The sequence below is a fragment of the Plasmodium malariae genome (genome assembly GCF_900090045.1).
Source record: "Plasmodium malariae genome assembly, chromosome: 10".
Lineage (NCBI taxonomy): Eukaryota > Apicomplexa > Aconoidasida > Haemosporida > Plasmodiidae > Plasmodium > Plasmodium malariae.
In genome coordinates this window covers 1,304,459-1,329,046 of record NC_041784.1, presented here as the reverse complement: position 1 = coordinate 1,329,046, position 24,588 = coordinate 1,304,459, and the positions used below count along the sequence as shown (strand labels likewise).

Here is a 24,588-nt window from a genome sequence, read left to right as displayed (position 1 = left end):
AGCAATATATTTTTTTTTTTTTCTTTAACACATAATGGAGACAGAAATGTCCCTTGCACTTGAGTTGAACAAAGTTATGTTAACATCGTTACGTAAAACATGTGAACTATTTTCCTGCAACCTCATCAATTATTAAATCCAGTAGATATTTACATTTTTCTGTTTTTTTTTCATTTGTGTAGATTTTTACGTTTCTTTCTTTTTTACTCTTCTTACTTTTTTACTCTTCTTTCTTTTTTACTCTTCTTACTTTTTTACTCTTCTTTCTTTTTTACTCTTCTTACTTTTTTACCTCATTTCCCTTTTTCACCTTTTTTTTTTTTTTTTTTTTTTCAAATTGAAAGTCTCTGTAGAATAAAGCTTTATTTTTTGGAAATTTCGCTAGCTCAAAAAAAAAAAAAAAAAATTACACGAATACACATACGCTTCTGTATGCTCGCGTGCGTATATATACGTATTGCGTATATACATACAAACATATACATACTTACACATATATATACTTGCACATATACACACTTATGTACCCTTATTTATGATTATCGGTGTACATATTGTTGGCTCTATAAATAGTGCAAAAACGGTAAAACGAACATTCGATTATCAGCTAAAAATTTAAGCAAAGCTGAATATCATAATGCAAAAGTGCGTATATCTTATGCACCAATTCGTCCTGATATGTAGTGAAAAGAACCATATATTCTTAAATAAAAACATGTTATATATATACATATATATATGTATGCATGTATTTTAATTCATTTTATTTTTTTTTTCATTCGTTTTACATGAACTGTTAATAATTTTTTTTATAGAAAAAAAAAAAAAAAAAAAGGAAATTACGTAGCAGAATTATGGCAAAATGTAAAATGCTCATGAAGTACAATTTAAATAAAATATTTATGAACACAAAAATTATAAAAAACTGGAAAAGGTTTCACAGTGGTATTAAGAGCTTGTTAAATTATAATGAGGAGAAAGTGTATAAATATTGTTGTGTCGTTCCATACAAATATGATAACATATTATCGCTAGAACGGATTTACGATGAAAAATACGTTCACATTTTTAGTGAGAACAATGTGGAAATTGAATCTAATTTGCAGTATTTGTACAAATTACTTATAAATAGTCGAACGGTTGAACAAATTCGACTGGAAATACACAACTCCTATTGTGCTTATGAAAATAATTTTATAAATGATATTAAAAATGTAAATTGGTGTGCGTTCATTCCATTTAGCAATGTTTTTGTTGAACCGCAAATAAATATAAGGAGTATAAAATCTCGCTTATACCATACGTGCATGTTAAAAAATATTATTTTGAATGTAATTAAAAGACAACAACAGTTATATATAGAAAAAAATGGAGATCAAAATATATTTTTAAAAAAGAAAAAGGTAGATCCATCAAAATTACAACCATTAAAAATAAACGTATTATTTAAATATAATGAATTGAAAATAAATATAAATATAAGTAATGATTTGAACAAGCGTATATTTGTAGCATATAAAAATCAACATTCCTTAAAAAGTACCATAGTTGCATCAGCTATTTTTAAAATAAATATTTTCAAATATATAAATCCAAAAAAAAAATTATATATTATTGACCCCTTTTGTAATGATGGAACGGTGTTACTCGAAATACTAAGTATTTTGTGGTCCATTCCGAGAGGTTCACCTAGTATTAATTATCCTATTTTAACCTTTCCCATCCACTCTCCTTCAATTTTTTATAATGTGTTAAATGAAGTATATATCGGCCAAAATGAACATTTAAACGATGTGTATTTCTTAGGTATTGATGAAAATATAGATCAAGTAAATCAGGCAAAGGAGAATTTGAAAAGATTTTTCGAAACTATGCCACTCGATGTTAATGAGAATGCAAGTAGTTTTGTATCCATTTCGTCAAGCGAAAATTATGAACGTTCAGGTGAATATGCGAAAAAGTCAGTTGCACACACGGGAAGCTCAGGTAAAAATGGGGAGAAGTCAGGTGAAAGTGAAGAAAGGTCTGGTGAATTTTATGAGTGCGATAAATTAATCAACGGGGAGGGTAAAAATTTTAAGAGAATTAATAATTTTTCCTATAAGTTTAATGCTATTAGCACAAAGGAGATGAATGAAATATTTCACCATAAAATTGACTCAAATTTAAGTCATAATATGTTTTTGTCAAAAAACGTAAAATTTTGTTCGATAAATTTTCTTAAATTAAATAATATAACGGAGAATTGTATTTTAATTACAAATATTTTAAATAAAGATAAAAAAACAATATCAAAATTTGAAAAGCTCCTTATGAAATCAGATATTTTAAATGCGTATGTTTTTTCGCAGGAAAAATATATGGAAAAAACTCAGTTAAAATTTAAGTTAATACTACGATTTGTTTCAAATGGGCAATATGTTCTTTTTCTTCAGCTGTTTAACAAGCCCAGGAAAAAAATGTACGATGATGGGGAAGATGATTGATGTGGTGTAAATTCGTGCACACACACATACATATATGTATATATTCTTTTTTTTTTGTGTAGACCTTCTCATGTGCATATTTCATCACCTCTATTGTTAGAGCGTGGAGGTTACGTATTTCCCTTTTATTCATTTATTTATTGTATTTACGTATGTGTTCATATAATTGTTCGTTTATTCACTCATTTATGTATTAACATATGTGTTTATATATTTGTTTGTTTATGCAACCATTTATTCGTTCATTCAACCATTTATTCGTTCATTCAACCATTTATTCATTCATTCAACCATTTATGCATTCATTCAACCATTTATGCATTTATTTAACCATTTATGCATTCATTCAACCATTTATTCATTCATTCAACCATTTATTCATTCATTCAACCATTTATTCATTTGTTTGTTTATTTACCACGTTGGGGATATGGCCAAATTAGTGAGCTATACACGTATGCACATCTCTACAGTTCCATTTTTGAAGAATATTTCCTTTTTAATATGTGCACATTAAACGCTGATAAATTTGTGTTTCGTTTTGCATATGAATATGGCTCGTAAAAGTAAAGGAAAGTACCTTTCATTAAAGTACCTTATTAAATAGCACAAAAAAAAATTATATATGAATATTTGACTAAGAAATTTTGTATTCTTTTTTTCTCTTAATTATTTATTACACATCTATCAATATTTTAAATTGGTGTGTGCAAATAAAAAATTTGGAACAAAACAAATGCGCCATTGTATGTATACACATGTATGCATTTTAGAAATATTTACATGTACATAAATAAGTAATTGCTTTATAGTTTTTACGAAATTATACAAGAGAGGAAAGAAGGGCACGAAAATATGTCAAAAATGGTCCATAAAAACAAAGACCCTTGAACAAGGGTATTTACACAAATTATGAATGCTCAATTTATTACGCTTAATATATCATAAACTATATTTTTTAAATTTTCGTCGCAAAAGGTTTTATTATCCCACTGCCTTTTAATGTCTAGTAGTTTCTCTTTGTAAAAATTGAACATGCCATCCAACTCCATTTTCCTTTTATTCTCTAAGAAAAAAAAGAGTACGCCCGTGGCATATATATATACACATATACACATATATACATTTATATTTATATTTATGTGTATACATATGCGTATATACGTGGACGCTTATACACTTTTAGAGGGTCAAGGCAAATAATTGATGGCATTTTCTGGGCGTATGTACACTTTTGCCTCATAAACAAATTAAAATATTGTGAGTGTATGACTAGAAGTTTATTTTTTTATTTTTTATTTTATTTTATATTTTATTTTATATATTTATTTTTTTATTTTTTTATTTTTTTTATTTTATATTTTTATATTTTTATATTTTTATTTTTTTATTTTTTTATTTTTTTTTTTTTTTTTTTATTTTATATTTTTATTTTTTTTTTTTTTTTTTTTTTTTTTTTTATTTTTTTTTTACCCAGGAGTATTTTGTTATCTATATACTCAATGTGCAGGTCTTTAAGCTCTTTCTTAATTTCCTGCAAAGTGGTAGGAACAAGCAAAAAGATAAAGAGCAGCATCTACTTCAGCTACTAGGCACATCATAGCAATGATAAAAAGAATCTAACCTCCGAATGCTTAATAACATCATTGAAATTGTTGTTATAATCCTTTTTAAAGTTTTGGCAATACGTATAATAGTCATTTAGCTTGTTTGAAGTAAAGAGAAAGGGGGAAAAAAAAAAAAAAAATTAAAATAAAATATAGTGAAATATAATGTGGTGAAATATTATATAGTGAAATATAATATAGTGAATATTATATAGTGAAATATAATACAGTACAATATAGTAAAATGTAATGTGAAGATGATGAAAAATTATATAAGTGATGCTTATTTAAAGAACTGAGTGCACCTTTTTACAAAGTAACAAAACAGCTTACTTCTTTTTCCTTATCCTTTGCCTCGTTAATTATGTATTCCATTGTATTCGTCTCTTCACTTTTGTATATTTGCTCTTGCTCTTTGAAAAAAGCGTCTACATTACTGAAAAAGGGAAAGTACCAAATTGACAAAAAAGGGAAAAGCAAAAAGGGAGAAGAAATGTGAAAGTAAAATGAACAAAATTTATATGAACATGTAATATCACTCCTTGTAATTTTGCAATTTGTTCGTTGTTTTTTTCTTCACTTTTTTTTTTTTTTTTTTTTTTTCTGATTAACCTTTTCATTTGGTTTTTATCAAAGTTTTCCTTTTTTGCATTTTTTTTAATTTTTTTTCTCTTAGGTAAAACTTCTTTTTTCTTGTCTATTAAATTTAAAATCATATCATTGATTTCGTTTTCTTTCAACATTTGAGCATTCATATTTGCAGGACAGGCGTAAAACCGGGTGACGGGGCGAAAGCCACAAAAATAAAATAATTGAAGGAAAAAAAATAAAATAAAGAAAAACAGAGTATAATGCAGTATAATAGAATGAAAAAAAATAAAATACAAAAAAGAGGGCAGAAATAAAAAACAGCAAATTGTGATAGTAAAATTCTGCGTAACAAATTAGACTGTTTTATATAAAAGCTGACAAAAAAAAAAAAAATAAATAAAAACAAAAATATATAAAGTGATAACTCGTTTTAACGTGTAAAATGGAGCAAAGGACTTTGTTCGAATTCATTTTTATTTATTTTATTTTTTTTTTTTATAAAATTAAAAAATATCTATATTAAAATTGCATGTGTGTCTTTTATCCATTTAGAGGAAAGCAAATCAACTTGTAACATTTTTTTTTTTTTTTTTTCGTTTAAACATATGTGAGCTGCACTTCTGTGTTTGTCATTTGTTCTTAGGACAGGAATATGAGTATTGGGATGCGCATACGAGTACGTACTGGTGTGACGATAAGTATATATGAACAATGAAATACATTCTCTTATTTGCTTCTTTTCAAAAAAAGAGCAATACTTTGTAAAAATGAAATACAGCTAAAATCGGAAAAACAGGTAAAAATTATCTTAAGCACTTAATAAATGCACTGCGTTTTTCCTTTTTCTGGTGCAAAATAAAAATAAAAAAAAAAAATTAAGGTAAAATAGCAGTTTGCGTACTTTTATTTTTTATTATTTTAATTTTTTCTAAAGTTCTTTTTTAAAATGAGAGCGCCGTTATTTAAAAAACTGTGCTATAATTTGTTTTATGCATCTTTATTAGTTCACATAAAATTAAATTATTACGCTGAAAATAGACTCTGCAAAAATAGAACGACGCAAACTCGTTCATGTGCAAAATGTTCTTCCCATCAGCAGCAAAGCTGATTATACGCATGTATGAACATATATATGTATATGCGCATGTATGAACAAATATATGTATATGCACATGTATGAACAAATATATGTTTGTTCACATGTATGAACATACATACATATATATATATATATATATATATATATATATATATGCATATGTATGAACATATATATAGATATGCAAATGTATATGTGTATGTGCTCGATATATACACTTATATGCGTATATATGTTAATATATGTAACTGGGCAATTTGCTACTACGAGTTAAAGATAATATTTTATTTTAGTAAATTTTTTCACTTATTACATTTACCATATTTTGTATATAATACCTTACCATGTTCATAAACCAATTTATCTCATATCGTCTCTTCCGTTCTTACCATTTTTTTTTTTTTTTTTTTTTTTTCTTCCCTCCTTTATTATTTTTGCACCAAGTAACGAAAAGAGCCCGAGGTTTCCTCGTAATTTATTAAGTAAAGGGTTAGTGAAAATTTAATGTACGGTTATACATAAGTACGTATAATTAGCTACGCTGATGTAGTAGTAGTAATAGCAGTAATGATAGTAGTAGTAGCAGTATTAGTAGTACATTACTGCATAATTTAAAATACAGGGGTATTATTATAATAACCTCCTTTTTTCTATTTACATTTATGTATGTATATACATATATATATATGACAATTTTATAAGGAACTTATTCGGCGTTCACGTTACAATAGTTCTTTTATTTTATTACCTCTGTTCAGCTTTTACGTTAATAACATTAACATAAAAAATAAAAAAAAGTTTTATAAAAATTAAGAAGCATCCAAGAACATCTAGAGCTATTGCTCTCCTTTGGATTACAAAGGTAAAACTCATATGTTTAGCAGATAGTAGAAATGTACAGAAATATGTAGCTATATACGTATCCTTGATTTAGTAGTACATATATCTATTCATTTTCGTTTAATCCAGCTGCGCATTGTACATATGTATATACATATATGCATATACAAGCACGTACGTACTTAGGTACGCACTTACGCATGTTATACGTTCCAAACCGTATGGGAGTGTTCCTTGTACCATAATACATTTTCAAGCTCATTCTTTCAATTAGAGCCAACATAAAGGCAAAAAGTAAAAAATGCATTTTTCTTTTTTTCACCCTTAATGTTAGATAGTATTCTTTTCTTTTCTTTTTTTTTTATGTACAGCTATGAACAGCTAATTTTACGAACAAAGGTATGACAATATGTGTTTTTGTATACGATAAAATGAGCGAATGTCGCCGAACTGTATAGGCACCTACACACGGACAATATGTATATGTGTGTGCATGTATGGATTCGCGCGTTTATGTGTTTGTATATATGCACCAATATATCTGCATAAATGTTGACATGTAAAATATAGAGAATATTTTCTTTATTTTATATCGTTCTTTTTGTTTTTTTGTTTCTTTGTTTGTTTCTTTCTTTCTTATCATTCTTTTCATTTTTTACTTTCAGTACTTTCTTTGTTTTCTTTCTTTCTTTTTTTTTTTTTTTGCGTGGGCGCACGTAACATTCCTTGCACGTGAATTGTCGTTACTGTTGCTGACGCTGTTGTAATTGTTACTGCTATTATTATCGTTGCTGCTATCTTTTTATTTTATTTTTTTTATTTCATTTCTTCTTTTTTATGTGCAGGCAAATACGCACAAACGTATATATATATATATATATATATAAGTCTATTTAATAAAGTGCTCAGAAAAGATGAGTGCCAAGAATAACATGTTTCACATATTAAGACAAGAAGATAAGATAAAGAGGAAGTCGAAGAAACTGAAAGAAGACCAAATAAAAAAGGAAAATGAAAAAAAAAATGCGAGCAATTTCTCCTTTGACGTAACAACGAATAGAACATATATATGCACATGTGTATGTACGTGTGTGTGTACGTGGGCATGTATGTACGTGTGTGTATATTTGCGCATGTATGTACGTGTGTGTATATGTGCGCATGTATATATGTGTGTATTTAGTTGTACATGTGCTCATATCTGTGTGCTCGTACGTATATACCAAGCGTGCGTGTTTTTTTCCCCCTTGTGTGGCATATAAAGGACGATTTATTTGAAAATTTTTTCAGATAAGCAAATACTCTTCATGGGCTGACATGGTAGATGAGTATGACGAGTTTTTTTATGAAGTTGACAAACTACAAAATCAAGATAAGAATTCAGCAGAAGGGAAAAATGGAAATGGAAAAAAAAAAAAGGGAAAGAAGAAAAAAAAAAAGGTACAAGATAGCAGTGAGGACGATGATGAAAATGAGGATGATGAGGAAGACGAGGAACATAGGGAAAATGAGGAAAAAAGCAATAAAATGAATAATGATAGAATAAATGCGAACAGCAGTAGTAAAATAAACAGTAATAATAAGTCAAGTAAGAGCAATAATAATAACAAGTCGATCAATGCGAATAGTGCAAGCAAACAAAAGCAGGCAGAAAAAAAAAAAAAAAAAATCAAAAAAAGAAAGAGAAAAAAATACTTTTGAGAGTATTTTGTTAGAATTTACAAAAAACGACACACCGAATTTCTCTGACAGTGTAAACAATATTCATTGCGTTAATGATGTTGATGCTGAAGGTAAAAATATTGTAGCACAAGTGGGAGCACATTGCAAGGAAAATATATATCAAAATCACCTGAACAGTACAGGTGAAAACAACCCTCATGATGTTGAAAACCAAGATAAATTAAAAAAAAAAAAAAAAAAAAAAAAGAAAGAGAAAAAGGAAAAGGAAATAAAAGATGAAATCAATGATTCGCTAAAGAGAGAAGATGATTGGGAAGGCAAGCCGAACGATGCGTTGAATGTGGTTACGCAAAGCGAGCTGGGTGAAAAACACAAAGAAAACAGTAGTGTAATGAAAAAAAAAAAAAAAGAAAAAAAAAAAAATGAACGAATAAATGAGCGATATATGAGCGAATGTGCAAACTAATGGGCAAAGGAATAATGCACAACGCAGTGAAAATTTCCATTCTGTTGCTCATGTAAATATGGACAGTTTGTCTTCATGTTACAGGCGAAAAGGCTTGCATATTTTGTATACATACTAGCGTATTAATTTGTACACTCACAAACACACACACATATATATATATATATATATATATATATATATATATACACGTTTATGTACATATAGTATATACCTACAGTAAACATGCACATATGTAAACTTTTACATACATGTACCTTCTTTTTTTAATTATCTTTCCCCCCCCTCCCCGCAGGTAATTGGCGTGAATGAAAAACTAAAGCTCTTGTTAAATAATGAATCAAAGAAAAAAAAAAAGAGGGAAAAAATCGACGATATTATAGCTATTGTTGAGAAAGAAGAAACGTTAAAAAAAAAACAACAAGAAAAATTGAAGCAAAAGGAAAAACAAAAATTGAAATTAAAACAGAAACCAATGCAGTGAAGGAAATTGTCTTATATGACAGTGACTTGACTGGTGAGGTTTTGCACCCTCGTTAAAATGCCCCATATGTAGGTGCATATATATGTATATATGTGCGTGTGTATATATATATATGTATATATGTGCGTGTGTATATATATATATGTATATATGTGCGTGTGTATATATATATATGTATATATATGCGTGTGTATATATATATATGTATATATGTGCGTGTGTATATATATATATGTATATATATGCGTGTGTATATATATATATATGTACATGTATCCATTACACTGTAAAAAAAAATGCACATAGAACAAAAAATTATCTGATGATAACTTTTACCTTTATTTGTTCTTTATATGCTTTTATAACAGCAAAAAAAAAGAAAAAAAATACCTCAATGAAATTTTATTTTCTTTTAAACAAAGATGTATTTTATTTATAAGAAACATATATTGTTAAAACCTATGCATATCACATATGTGTATGTGATCTTGTGTATGCGCCCCACGAAACATCTTTAGACATATTCATTGTGAATGTGTACGCATACATTATATTTATTTTTATGTGTAATTTCATGTTTATTTTTATTCATTTTTATGTATATTTTCATGTTTATTTTTGCTCATTTTTATGTATATTTTCATGTTTATTTTTGCTCATTTTTATGTATATTTTCATTTTAATTTTGTTCATTTTTATGTTTATTTTTATCTTTTTTTATTTTTATTTTTATTTTTTCTGTACTTGTTAATTTAATTGATTTTAACGCACAATAGAAAAAAAATATTTTTATCCTAAAACGGAAACCACCATGGGAAATATAAATTTTGCGCAGACAAATGATGAATATGAATACACAATTTTATTTTTTTCATGAACGTAAGTGGAGTAGCACTTAGGAGGGACAACTTTTATTCCTTTTTTATATTTCATTGTTCTGTTCATTTGGTAAAAAAAAATGAGAAAATGAAATAAGGTAAAATAAAAACAGGTAAAATGAAACAGAATATAATGATTTATAATAAAATGTAATAAAATAGAGGTTCAGCTCAAGTGTTGGTTTAATATCCTCCTCATTGTCAGGACACCAAATTATGGGCGATCGTTAAAACTCACATAAATGTATCAAATAAAACATAAAAAAGTATGGATCATTTTACTCTTATCGTACATAAGTACTTATATAAACCTACATTTTATGGATTTTTCGAGTATTCACATGTATTTTTGCATATTTTGCACCTGCTTAAGCGCATTTATGTGTACTGCACTGAGTTGTAATGTATTGTACTGTACAATATTTTTTTTTTTTTTTTTTTTAATTGTAATAATTTCCCTTTAGTATAAAAACATAAGAGAAGGGGTCAGATAGTAAAATTCTTCCTTTACAACAAACTATTACCCATTTTGCCCATTCCATAAGTATACCCTTTTTATCCACTTTTGCATATTTTTTTATTTTCTTTCCATTTTTCTTTTTTTTATTTTTTTGGTAAAACGTGCACATACACGTCCTTGTAACAATTCGAAAAATTTATAATATTTTTCCGCCTTTCAGTTTAGCCTTATTTTGTCTTTTCTCCCTCTTCAATTTTAATGCAAAGATTCTTTTAAAATTTTATTTTAATTTTGTTTCTATTTTTTTCCTCATAGCATTGTTGTGCCTTTTTATGACTTTTCAAGTTTTGTATGAAAACAGGTGCATGTATTTCTCTAACGAAAAAAAGGGGAACATATTGCGCACACAAACGTAAATACATGTACATATGTAAACACATGTACAAACGAGCATATGTATAAACGTGCACATATACGCCTGCAAAACTTCTTAGTACGGCAGATAAATGTGCGCTCAAAAAGACAAAACGAAATAATCGCGAATAGTGCAGAAGAAAATAAAACAAAAAAAAAAAAAAAAAATAATAATAATAATAATAATAATAATAATAATAATAAAAAGTATAATATAATATAGTAAAAACCTACTCAAATGAACACTAATTTAACAAGAAGAGCTTACTTAACAAATTAAATTTCAGTTAACATGATAATGCATAAAGAACAAGGTAACACCGATAAGTTGGGTGTGCCAAACGAAATGTTATCACAGGATAATTTATATAAAGGATATTCTGGTCCTGTACAATTTCGAAAAAAACTTGCACAAAATGATGCAGATGAGAAAAATGATATGTACAGAAATAGGCGCAGTACTCAGCTAAGCAACCAAACACACATGATTTTATGCGACAATCAGATTGGAAGTAACTGTCAGGGGGGGGGTAGTCAACATGGTGAGTGTAATGAGCGTACAAGGGAAAGCTACTACGAAGCAAATGATGATGAAGCTCAGTATGATGACGATGTTGATGAAGCTCAGTATGATGACGATGTTGATGAAGCTCAGTACGATGATGATGACAATGGTAACAGTAGTGGTGGTGCCTTTAAAAAGGGTGTATTTTCAAAAAGGTCAAAGAGGTTAAAAGAGGAAGTAGTCATAGATTTACCAAAAAGCAATATTATAAATAGTTTAACAACATCGTTGTTGAATAAATTTAGCCCTGTGTGGAGAGAGTCAAGCAGATCAAACCAATGTTCAGATAAAAAAATGAATGTCAACAATGATGGTAGTAATTCTGAGAGCATACCCAATTTTTTGGGTAAAAAGAATATAGTAACTCGAGAAGATAAAAATAGCTACAATTCTATAACTAATGGAGAACAACGAAATATAAAAAATTCAAAAAACAAAATATTCAATACTGATGATGATTCACCTACCTATGAGAAGAGAAACAAAAAGAGTACTGCTCAAAGGGGGAGACATGTATTTAGCAAACAGTCGAAGAACAAAACAGCTAAGCGATTCAATGTTTACGAAGCAGAGGGATATATACCTATGGAAAACGGAGGTGATCCGAGCAATGTCGAATATAAGAATGAACATAAAACTGGAAAAAACAAAAGCAAAAGCAAAAATGTAAACATGAACACAAACGTAAACATGAACACAAACGTAAACATGAACAAAAACGTAAACATGAACAAAAACGTAAACGCAAACAGAAACATAAATGAAGACATGTATAGTAATAGTAGCATACATTTGAATAGAGATGGACATAGAAACGTGTATTTTGCCGACCAGGGTGCTAATAGCAGTGGTCCCTACAATGACAATTTGACAAATGATGACAACATATACAATAACCATCAGCCATATAAAAAGCAAATACACTGTGACAATAACATGTATTCAAATGGTGTTCTTTATAACGTTCAAGATAAGGTTGAGTTCATGCCAAACATTGTAACAAGTGAAGTGGGCGAAACGAAATTCACAAGCATGGTTAAGAATTACCCGTACGTGGATACTAACTACAATGACAATAACATGTTTGTAACTACAAGGCAGACACCATTTTCCGAGGAGGTTCCTATATCCACTCTTCTGAATCCAGCACACAGTCATATTGTCACGCGAAGTAGCAGTAACGGTAATAGTAGTGTTAACGGTATGGGCAACGTCAACAATAACAGTATTAGTTATGCTGCCAATTATGGAAATAATTTCGTTCAGTTAGATATGCCGGAAAGACCTGGTATCGCACCAGAGGCATTCATGTACACCCCTCAGACGATTCAAATGCCTCAAATGTCTCATACGCCTCTAAAACAAGTTTGTATAAACGGTTCCCCCAAAATTATGGACGTACAAAATATTGTTCAGGTAATACCACATAGAAGAACATCTTCCAATTGTGTAAAAACAAAAAACAAATTTTATAACAGTTCACGTACATCAAGTAAAAAAAAAGGGTTCTTCTGTAATAGTAGTAGTTCTTCCAAAAATTGTCTTAAACAACAATCAACCAAAGAATATAAAACGGAAATATTGATTTATAAAAACAAATCTCTAGAAGGTTTAAACAAAAATGCATTTCATAATAACGATGTAAATATGAATAAGCAATTTCTACCCAAATCTAACAATGTTTTTATTAGGACAAGATCTTTTACTCCTCGTTCATGTTTGAGCACTCAAAATGGGAGTGTCTCCGCTCTGAAAGGGTTAAGTCTGAGGAGGAGGAAATCCATGCCCCATTCTCAGATAGAAGCACATATACGAGCAAAGGGAAAATCAGAAGGAAAATCTAAATCGCAATCACAATTGGAACAGCATGAACCTATTTGTACACACGAAGTCTCTTACAGATACCCTTTACAAAATAACAATACCCCTAATGCGGTTACAGGCTTTACAACTGTAACCACATCATCAGCTGGGGCTGTATACCCCAATAACATTTACATGTCTTCATATGATAACAGTATACATGAACAGAAAGGAAAAAAGTACAATGATGAGATAAGAAATTATATAACTAAATGTTCTACTGAAGCTTCTAGTAAATTATCAGACAAGGATTCAAACCCACCATCAGAGGTATCTTCATTAAATGAAAAAGTCAGGAAACTCAACAGCAGAGTAGATGACATCAGCAAGCAAAACAAAAACCTGGATCAGCTAGCCAAGTTGTACAAGGTAATCCGCGTGTAGATACGTAAACGCCCATGTGCGTGTGTGAACTTATATATGTGCGTGTGCAGACTTATATGTGTGCGTGTGCAGACTTATATGTGTGCGTGTGCAGACTTATATGTGTGCGTGTGCAGACTTATATGTGTGTGCACATGTATTCATTCCCACCTGGGGGTGCGCGACTAGCAAATGATGCATTTTACCATCATTACTATTACTATTTCCATTATTGCTATTATCACTATTGCTAATCTTATTTTATTTCTTATTTATTTTATTTTTTTTTTTTTTTTTTGCGCTGCACAGAGCGAGTGCAACCGGCTCCGAGAACAACTAGCAAAGAGCAAGCCTGGGGAATATAACCCCTCGAAAATGAGCAATTTAGACTATGAAAGAGTAAACTTAAAATTAGAAAGAGAAAATGAAAAATTAAGGAATCAAATGAAGATTTTAGGAAAAACAATTTTGTCTAGTCATGATCTGAATGGTGTCAAGAAAGTACTTGCCAAGCAGATAATCAATTTGAATGAAGAAAAAGAAAAATATAAAAATGAAATTAAATCGTTGAGAGAAAAGGAAAACATAAATCACAAGGTTCTGTTTAACCTCAACAGAGCAGACATTTCAGCGGATGCAATTGATAGCATATTTATGCAGACAAAAAATATGATCATAGAGGTACGCGCCGAAGAGGGAAAAACGGGTCCTTGTGCATTGGATATATATATATATATATTTATTTATTTATTTATATATATTTATTTATTTATATATATATATATATATATATTTATTTATTTTTGTAGATAGATTTACATTTGTATTTACATATATATTTACATTCATATATTTATTTATGTATATGTATGGATGTCACATATGGAGGAAATACGCCATGAAAATTAGCGCACGCTTGTATGTTTTCATTTTCCCCGCTTATGCTGGTTTATTGATGTGGTCTCATATTTATATATGTTCCAAATAAACCTTGCTTGTTCATAACTTTTTTTTTTTTTTTTCCAGGGACATGAGACCATAAATATCTTCTACTTAAATTTGAAAAACCTAATTGAGGAATTTTTTGAAAAGATAAAATTTCTTGTTGTGGAAAATGATTACGTAAGGAAGGAAAATAAAAGGAGCGGCAAAAAAGGACAAAAAATTGAGGAAAAATGATAAAAAATATTTGGACAAAATGACAAAACGAAACATGCAAAAAATAAACGTTGTTACTTTTTATGTTCTTTTTTTCACTACCTTTTTATACCTTTCTATATTTTTTTCGTATTTTTTTTTTTTTTTTTTTTAGACCAAAAAGGAGAAGCTTGTGTACGTCACAAGCCTTGAGGAAATAATCAAAGAAAATTTCGAGGAGGTAGATCATTTCGAAACTCTCATTTATTACATTTTTTCATTTGTGCGTGTTTCAGTGTTTGTTGTATACATAGATTACCCATCTCGAGTTACAAATCACATCTTCAGCCTAGTTTTTCAAGTCAATATATGCACCAGCACACTCGTGCACACATGTACAAACTTGACTCTCCCCTACATTCGTATTTATGCATCTCGACAAAATGCGCAGATAAAACAAACAGTTGTCCGAATAAATAATTTGAGAAAAAAGATGAAGAACATTAAAGCCCATATTTTTAACGTAAAAAGAAGAGACCCTCATTGGTAATTTTTTTTTTTTTTTTTTTCTTAAATATATAGAGCAATCACAAGCGCATCCCCGCTTGCATATCTTTTATGCTTACTTCTATGTATTCATGTTACTTTAGTTTACTTATTTATTTTATTTTAATTAATTTATTTATTTCATTTAGTAGTTTTGTTTATTCATTTTATTTTTTCTTCGTGCCTTCAGCTCCTGTAAACCGTCGAGAATGATATTGGAAGAGGACATCCAGCACCTGGAGGAGGAGTTACATAAGCACTCTATTATGCTGAAAAATTTAAGGAAAAAAAATTTATCTTTATGTCTGAGTAACTTGCATTCTCAGTTCAATAATGTGAGTTCTCCCAATCGACCGTTCAAATGCCTTGTAGCGAAACTTTCCAGTGTTTATAATCACTATTACAACTGCTATCACTACAGCTGCTATCACTACAACTGCTATCACTACAACTGCTATCACGACAGCTGCTATCACTGCAACTGCTATCACTACAGCTGCTATCACTACAGCTGCTATCACTACAGCTGCTATCACTACAACTGCTATCACAACTACCATTACTACTACTACTTCTACAATTATCATGTTCTTTTTTATAAACATAAAAACTATGTCCACGTCCGCACTTGCTATTTTTTTTTTTTTTTCTTTTCACCCTTGCAGGAAGCGCAAAATGAGACTTACATCCCAAGGGGTACCCTTAAAAGCTATTTAAAAAAAAGACTAAAAAACGACTAACAAAAGAAATATAAATAAGAATAAGACGAACACAGAAGAGATAAGCAAAATGCAATACGATAATATATTCTTGCTCGAAATGTAAACCTTTTTTTTAATTTGTGAAAAATTGCAGATCAAGTTGAAAAAAACAAAAAAGGGAATACTATTAATAAGAGAGAAGAAAATGAAGAAGAAAATGAAGAAGAAAATGAAGAAGAAGGTGAAGAAGAGGAAGAAGAAGAAAAAGAAGAAGAAAGATCAGCAACTGATAAGAACATAAACAATAATGAAAAGATGGAAGTGAGTAACTTATCATTGAACGACAAAACTGGTGAGGTGTATCATGACATGTTGCACGAAAAGGTAAACACGAAGAGAAAAAAGAAAAATAAAACATGCCAGTGCAGAATAATATAATATAATGTAAAATAAAATATAACTACCAGTTAGCCAAAGGGCACAACTATTTTTTGTTTTTCCTTTTTTTTATTTCTTTTTTTTTTTTTTTCTTCTTCCAACCGCAGATCAAAGTTATTGAAGATCAGCTGCGCACCCTGAACGAAGTACTTAAGCAAAATATATTAAAAATAAACAAAACAAAAAAAAGGAAAAAAGAAGAAAAAAAAAGGAAAAAAGAAGAAAAAAGAAGAAAAACTGTAAATTATATCCTAACTCAATTAACACCTTTTCCCCATTGCAGCATATAAATTGCAGCTTTTGTGATGACAAGGACAATGACAAAAAAGAGAGAAGTAATGAAAAGGTTTGATGGAGTAAAAAGGTGCAAAGACACAAGCATATATGCCTTTGCAATTGCATAGAAGTAGATGTGCACATGTATATATTCATTTATGCATATTTACATATGTACCTGCGTACATGTGATTACACTCTCATGCATATATTCAACCTTAGGATGTAGTTTTCGTCGATAAGGTAAAAAATAATATTAAGGGAGATGACATATACTTTAATAATACCAACAATGTAAGTGTGGAAAAAAAAAAATTAAATTATAAATTGTACACAAAAGAAGGAGGTTTACAAGCGCAGGATGAACCATCATATTCCTCTTCGTCTTGCTCATCCTCATCTGATGAGAGTGGAAGTGATATATCGGAAAGAAATAGTTTGTCTAACGAAGTAGAAGTAGGTTTAGGAAAACTGGAAAATAAAAAAAGATGGCGCAATATGCGCTATAAGTACAACATGTACAATAAGCGCAATACATGCAATATGATTATTTCCCCTTATTATTTATTTTAAATGAAAAGGGATAGCTTCACCTTGAACATATACACTTGGAGAACGCTTTTCTGTCACATATTCATCCATTAATACATCCATTTGTGCATCCATTTGTGCATCCATTTGTGCATCCATTTATGCATCCATTTGTGCATCCATTTATGCATCCATTTATGCATCCATTTATGCATCCATTTATGCATCCATTTTTTTTTTTTTTTTTTTAGGTGGAAAGAAGCAAAAACAAAATGATTGAACTACTAGCAGTAACTGCGAAAAAATTTCACGCTAACATATAACTTTTTGCGTTCATAGCAGAATAAAGACCCTTATACTATTCTTCTATTCTGATGATTTTATCTGTTGATATATACACATATATGCACGTAACATAAGCGTGATACACATTTTTGTTAAATTCACTTTGGAAAAAACGTATGCCCTTTTTCTTTGTCATCCATTCTTTTCACATTTTATACAAATTCCTATTTTTCTTCTTACTTCTACCATTTAGCTGCTGAAAGGAAAACACAATGAAAACTTAATTGAAAACACAAAAAGTTATGTTAACTCGTTTGGGCAATATGTAAGAAGAACACTGTGTTTCGATACGTGTAACGTTGAATATGCGTTCGTATATTTAATTTTTTCATTGTCCAACTGTTCCAATATTACACCAAAATTTATAAATTTGTTTGTTTATTTATTCATTGTATTTTAATTTATCATTTTATTTTAATTTATCATTTTATTTTAATTTATTCCTTTTATTTTATATTTTCTGTCCTGTTCAGAAATTGCAAAATAAATACAACTTGAAACAGATTTATAATAATTTGAAAGCGATAAGGAATTCAATCAAAAACACTGAGGACGATACAGAAAGGAATATTTTGGCTCTAGTAGGATGAAAAGAGAATAAATCTGCTCTGCTTTTTTCGCTCGCTACATTTATACTTTGGTGTTCCATTATTAAAAAAAGCTTTTTTCTGATAAGTGGATTGACAAATCGACATGCTCTACGTATATGAGTGTAGATATATATTCCCATCCTTACCAATCGACGTTTATTGTTTTTTTTTTATTTTGCCATTTATCATTTATATTATCATTTATCAATTACCATTTATTTTATTTTTTTTTTTTTTTTTTATTTCATTTTTTTTTAATTAGATCGAATCGCAGGCAAACGAAATCAAAATATTTGGGAGTGTAAGAGAAAAAAAAAAAAAAATACACAAAATAAGAATACGAATGAATTCATTTCAAAGCGGCTTAACATATACGTTCTTTTTGCTCTCAAGTAAATCATGCATAAGTGTACATTATATGTATATGTATATTTTTTTTTTTTTTTTTTTTTTTTTTTTTTGTTATTACCTTACAGTGTGTTGACAATTTAAAAAGTACTGTGGCACCGTGAACTGTGTTCACATATTGATACTGAATTAGTAATATATTGAAAATTTTTCCTAATTTATTTGAAGTATTTACATAATTTATTTGAGAACTTATAAAATGTTGTTAAAGTGTCAGTGTGTGTGCACGTTATATTTCCAGAAAATATATTGTATTTATTTTTAAAAAAAAAAAAAAAAAAAAAAAGAAAGAATCCTTTTTTTTCTTTAAAAGTTCCTTGTTCCTTTATTTTGTACAAACCTTTTCGTCTGTTATGTTTTTACAAACATTTGTTATATAACACCTAACCTTACAATTTTTTTTTCTTCTTTTTTCTTTCATTCTTTCTTTTTTCTTTTTTTCATTCTTTCTTTTTTCCTTTTTTCATTCTTTCTTCTTTTTTTCATTCTTTCTTTTTTCCTTTTTTCATTCTTTCTTTTTTCCTTTTTTCATTCTTTTTCCTTTTTTTTTTTTTTTTTTATTTTTATTTTTTAAAAAAGAATAAAATAAAATTATGCAATGTATGTTACTCACTTTCATAATATGATACTGTGACATGTTACTTCATTTTGTGCACTTACTTTTTTTTCTTCCCCCTAATTCTTAAAATTTTGCATACAATACTTAAACGTTTACCTGTGTGTATGTTTGTAAATGTATACATATATATACACATTCATAAGTACGTATAAACGCGCGTTGTATGTATTCACGTACGTATATACGCATGTTCTATATGTATACACCTACATGTATATATTCATAGTTACGCTAATACAACAACATAATATAGCACATACGTTGCATGGGGAGAGGCACAAGATACTTCACGTTTAAAATTTTTTATTTTTAAAATTAGATTTAAATTAAAGATTTGACGTACGTTATTTGTTTAAAAAAAAAAAATTTCTTCTTATTACTGAAATATATGCTTTTAGAATTATATATATAAATATATATACATATATATATATATGAATATATGTATATGTATGTCCTTACGTACGCTTATGAACTTACATATGCGTACAGATCTGCACGCAATTACGGAAGGAGGATAATTTATCAAAACAAACACACGTTAACTTATTTGCCTTTTCCTCAAATTATCCATAGTTGTTTGTTTTACAGTCATAATAGTAGTTGAATTAAAAAAAAAAAAAATTACGATAAAATTAATTAAAATTCTCAGATGTGCTAATAATAAAAATATTTTATAAAAATGGGAAAGTACAACCTTATATTTAAAAAAAATTGGTTTTCGAAAAGCATTTTTGGGACTATAGGCATTTTTGTCATTTTAGATCAGCTAGCTAGATAGTATAATATTGAAAAAAAAAAAAAAAAAAAAAAGTGGTTAAGTGCTTGCATGTTCAGGTAAATTTTTAATTTTATTTGTCTGGAACTGAATTGATTTTTTATTTTTTTTTTATTTTAGCGAGTACAATATCCCAGAATTCAGAAATCCAAATTTAACCATGTGGTCATGGTGGCTAGAAAAAGTCAACTTGAAAAGGTTAATAAAATGAGGGAGAAAATAAAGAAAAGGATACACACATGTATATAACAATAAGACAAAATAAGTAGTACAATCATACGCACACACATGCATATACACACGCATATATATATATATATATATATATATCTATATACACATACGTATGAAATCCCGCGTGTGTGCTACGCTAATACAGTGTTTACAACAAGATTCACAAACGATTTGTTCCCAATTTGCCTATTCTATAAAACATTTTAAAGGAACAACGAAATATTTGTATGATATATTATGCTACAACTTGCAAATTTATTTTCTTCCCATTTTTACACATATCATTTTGTCATATATTAATTTATCTTTTTTCCAGGTTAGGCTATGATCAAAAGGGCAATTTGGATGATAAGGAGGGCAAAAGTTCTCAGTGAATTTTACCATTTTTTAAAATATTATACCTACGTGCATGTACAAGTATGTGTGTATGCACATATATATGTGTATATGAATATATTTCACAACCACCTAGTTATATTTTGATTTAATTTTTTTTTTTTTATCCATTTTATCCATATTTTTCATCCATTTTTTATATTCTTTTTTTTTTCCCCCCTTTGTGCTTTTCTTGCAATTTTTACGCGCCAACACTTGTCGCATTTTTTATAAATACAGTTGTTATTTCCCCCTTTTTACAAGTTTTAATACCAAAATATTTTTAAATTTTCACATAAAAATTAAGTATACTTCATTAGTTTGGAGAAGAAAAAAAAAATATAAATACATACATATTAATATATGTGCATCAGTACACACGCATAAATTTATATGCGTCAATGTACACACGTCAATGTACACACGTCAATGTACACACGTCAATGTACACACGTCAATGTACACACGTCAATGTACACACGTCAATGTACACACGTCAATGTACACACGTCAATGTACACACGTCAATGTACACACGTCAATGTACACACGTCAATGTACACACGTCAATGTACACACGTCAATGTACACACGTCAATGTACACACGTCAATGTACACACGTCAATGTACACACGTCAATATATATATGTGTATGCGCATATACGGAAAAACACACACGTTAACGCAAATTAGTAATATCCTATAATTGTTCCATTACAAGCACAATGAACAAACTAACCAAAATGTGTGGGAAAATACTTTCGAGCTCTCATTATGTTAGGGTTATAATCGACGGGTGAATCTCTTATTCTTAATACATAACTTTGCATTTGGAACTTGAACTTTTTTATGTCATCTCTTGAAACATATTTTATTTTCATTTTTTCATTACACTTTTTAGCTGATAAATTTTTTTTACTTGCATTTCTACCTGACTGTAATCTTTCCCATCCAAATTTTGTTAAACGAAATCGTAAAGCAACCTTTGAGTGATTTTTATATTTTAATTTTTTTTTTCTTAACTGTGATACCCTATGTCTAAATCGAATAAGTGTCCAATTGATATGTGCCCGCGGATTATAAAACCTTTTAAAATTATTGTTCAGTTTTGTATGTACACACATGTTACTACTTCCACTATTGTGAAATGTACTACTTTTATCAATTGTAGTTAAGTTATTTTTAAAGGGACTATTAACCCTACCAATTATCATTTCATTTGTATGGGTAACATATTGCCTAAACATTTTGCAATTATTTACCATTCCTGAACATGTCAGGACATTTTTTCCAATTTTGTAATTTAAGCGAAGCATCTCCTCTTTGTCTTGTCCTCTTTTAGTTGTGAATGCAATTGTTGTACTCGCATAAGTCAGTTTGATTGTATGAGTATATGTACGTGTGTAAATATGGCGAATTAAACGAGTTCAAAAATCTTTTGTTCCTTATTTATTTTTTTTTTTTACATATAAAATGGATATTTTTCATTGACACAGAAATTCTCCCCTTTAATAAAACAAAGGAAATAATTACGAATAGTTCATAATTTTATTAAAATGTGTGTAAATACGCTTATGTACACAATACACACAAATATTTATAAGAAGATAGATTGAATTAAAACAAATACTGCTTAGCTCAAAACTGAAAAACATACAAGGGTAGGAAAATTAAACTAATTCCGATACCTCCACAAATATTTATGTTTCCACTCTGAGTGTTGCACATGTGCACATGGGTATAAAATTATGCATTCATATGAATGCATTTATAAAATTAAAAAACAAACTGCATAACTCTCATCAAAACCTTAATGATATACATCTTCAATCTTTCCCTTGAAAAATCAAAAAAAAAAATATATACACGCATAAGAAGGACAATTCATGTACATTAAAAGATATTTTAGGAGAGGGACAAAAGGATATGTATACTTGTATGACTTTATGAATGTACGTATGTATATATATATATACGTACTTTGCTATATTCGCGGGTTCGTGAAAACAACAAATGTAGGGAATTTTATTTTACATCGAATCCTTCTTTCCTCAAACACTGATTGTGATCATCAATAAACTTTTTACACTGATCTTCACCCAAATTTATGATACACTCGTCTCTTAATTTTTTCGTTTCTAAACAAACACAACAAATTTTCTTTTTTGCTTCTCCTCCTTTATCTTCTTTTGTGCTTTTTATAAATTTGTTAAAAAACATATTCATTTTTTCTGTTGCTGTGTGTGCTACTCATGTGTGTGGGTATGTGAGTATACGGGTATATGTTCGTGCATGAAACGTACGTTTGTATGTGTATACGTACAATTCTACAAATATATATATATTTATATGATTACATGTAATCCCAATCCCTGTGCCTTTTCACCTTTTTCTTACTATTTTTGCAAATTCTTTTTTCGCTTAACCACTGTTTCATATTAAAATAAGCTCTTAAATAGTAAGTTATTCGCTCATGTAATTATTTTTTATTTTATAGTAGGAAATGATAAAAAAGTAAAACTTACGAATGTTTTTTATTTTTTCATTATATTTTCCTTATTTTTTCATTATATTTTCATTATTTTTCATTATATTTTCATTATATTTTCATTATTTTTCATTATATTTTCATTATATTTTCATTATATTTTCATTATAATTTTTTCATTTCTATCTTTTTTTTTTGGAGCATACACGCCATGATGCTCTTTGTTATTCTTGAAATGAATTCTAAGTGCCGATACATGTTGATCAGTCAAAAAAAAAAAAAAAAAAAAAAGAATATATCATATAATACAATATGGTACAATTTTGAAAAAAGTTGTTCACTGTCATTTATAAATTGGCATAAGAAAATTTTAAATAAACAACTTTACGCATCAAATCATTTCAAGGTGCATTTTTTCTTGGAGCTCAAAAAATTTAACAGAAAATGCTGAAACGTATACACATATATATACACATACATATACACATATATATACACATAATATACACATATATATACACATATGCCCGCACGTACGTATGAACGGGTACACGCTCGTATACATTCACTGGTATATAAAAGTGTGCATGCCCTTGCATAAGCGCAATGAATATGCATTTGTGCATGCATACATAGCAGAACAAAAGAGATGCCCATTTTTCCAAAATCGTCGACATTTATAATCCTTTTCAAATTCTTATAAAGGTGTCCATTTATGAGAATTATACTACTTATTATTTCACTCTTAATATAAGCTATATGTGTTAATCCTTCAGAATAGAGTACTATTATGAAAATTTTGAAGGAAGTGAAACCACAAAAATAAATACCAGTCTCAATGGAAAAGAAATAAATTAACATATGAATTTAGTTGAAAATATAGAAATGTTTGAAGAGGCAAATATAGTATGCTTAATTATACTTTTCCCTATTTCTCATTTTTCTCCTTTGTCTATGCCATTTGAAAATCTGAAAAAAAAAAATAAAAATAAAATTCTATTGTTAAATTACGTTGAATGTTATAATATCAAGCGTCTTCCCTCCCTTCAAAAGCTTAATTTTTATTTGGCTCGTTCGTCCTTTTGTCCTCTTATTAATTTGCTTGATCACTCCTATCTGTCATTTTCCCTTTTCCTCATTCCTTCTCTTTTACTCTTTTTTTCCTCTTCACTTTTTTGCTTCTATGCAAATTTCACAGTGTAGCTTAAAATATAACTTCTAACCACATATAGAGGCTTTATTTTTTTTTTTTTTTTTTTTTTTTTTTTTCTTTCTTCGCTGTCTAAAAGTTTACATATATAACGCCATCCTATATGTAAGAA

General features: G+C 28.7%; 7 protein-coding genes across 7 annotated transcripts; 4 read left to right on the top strand and 3 right to left on the bottom strand.

The window, feature by feature from the left end:
• Positions 1-854: 854 nt before the first annotated feature.
• PmUG01_10037500 (conserved Plasmodium protein, unknown function) lies at positions 855-2,486 on the top strand (the record flags this gene model as incomplete). Its single annotated transcript, XM_029005573.1, has 1 exon — positions 855-2,486. The coding sequence occupies one exon, from the start codon at positions 855-857 to the stop codon at positions 2,484-2,486; it is 1,632 nt and encodes a 543-aa protein (XP_028862149.1).
• Positions 2,487-3,406: 920 nt separating this feature from the next.
• Positions 3,407-4,848, bottom strand: PmUG01_10037400 (conserved Plasmodium protein, unknown function; the record flags this gene model as incomplete). The annotated part of the gene is made up of 5 exons (XM_029005572.1): positions 3,407-3,552; positions 3,960-4,020; positions 4,111-4,191; positions 4,427-4,529; positions 4,706-4,848. 5 exons carry the CDS (start codon positions 4,846-4,848, stop codon positions 3,407-3,409), a joined length of 534 nt encoding a protein of 177 aa, XP_028862148.1.
• Positions 4,849-7,537: 2,689 nt separating this feature from the next.
• Positions 7,538-9,256, top strand: PmUG01_10037300 (conserved Plasmodium protein, unknown function; the record flags this gene model as incomplete). Its single annotated transcript, XM_029005571.1, has 4 exons — positions 7,538-7,669; positions 7,914-8,211; positions 8,417-8,694; positions 9,068-9,256. 4 exons carry the CDS (start codon positions 7,538-7,540, stop codon positions 9,254-9,256), a joined length of 897 nt encoding a protein of 298 aa, XP_028862147.1.
• A 2,044-nt stretch (positions 9,257-11,300) lies between these two features.
• PmUG01_10037200 (conserved Plasmodium protein, unknown function) lies at positions 11,301-18,875 on the top strand (the record flags this gene model as incomplete). Its single annotated transcript, XM_029005570.1, has 15 exons — positions 11,301-13,805; positions 14,109-14,480; positions 14,826-14,921; positions 15,112-15,482; positions 15,673-16,069; positions 16,148-16,178; positions 16,338-16,567; positions 16,729-16,767; positions 16,905-16,967; positions 17,120-17,353; positions 17,680-17,718; positions 17,967-18,038; positions 18,247-18,354; positions 18,626-18,664; positions 18,840-18,875. The coding sequence occupies 15 exons, from the start codon at positions 11,301-11,303 to the stop codon at positions 18,873-18,875; spliced, it is 4,632 nt and encodes a 1,543-aa protein (XP_028862146.1).
• A 1,197-nt stretch (positions 18,876-20,072) lies between these two features.
• On the top strand, positions 20,073-20,776 carry PmUG01_10037100 (conserved Plasmodium protein, unknown function; the record flags this gene model as incomplete). The annotated part of the gene is made up of 3 exons (XM_029005569.1): positions 20,073-20,170; positions 20,289-20,366; positions 20,719-20,776. 3 exons carry the CDS (start codon positions 20,073-20,075, stop codon positions 20,774-20,776), a joined length of 234 nt encoding a protein of 77 aa, XP_028862145.1.
• Positions 20,777-21,512: 736 nt separating this feature from the next.
• Positions 21,513-22,094, bottom strand: PmUG01_10037000 (conserved Plasmodium protein, unknown function; the record flags this gene model as incomplete). Its single annotated transcript, XM_029005568.1, has 1 exon — positions 21,513-22,094. One exon carries the CDS (start codon positions 22,092-22,094, stop codon positions 21,513-21,515), a length of 582 nt encoding a protein of 193 aa, XP_028862144.1.
• Positions 22,095-22,803: 709 nt separating this feature from the next.
• On the bottom strand, positions 22,804-23,004 carry COX17 (cytochrome c oxidase copper chaperone, putative; the record flags this gene model as incomplete). Its single annotated transcript, XM_029005567.1, has 1 exon — positions 22,804-23,004. One exon carries the CDS (start codon positions 23,002-23,004, stop codon positions 22,804-22,806), a length of 201 nt encoding a protein of 66 aa, XP_028862143.1.
• Positions 23,005-24,588: the final 1,584 nt, after the last annotated feature.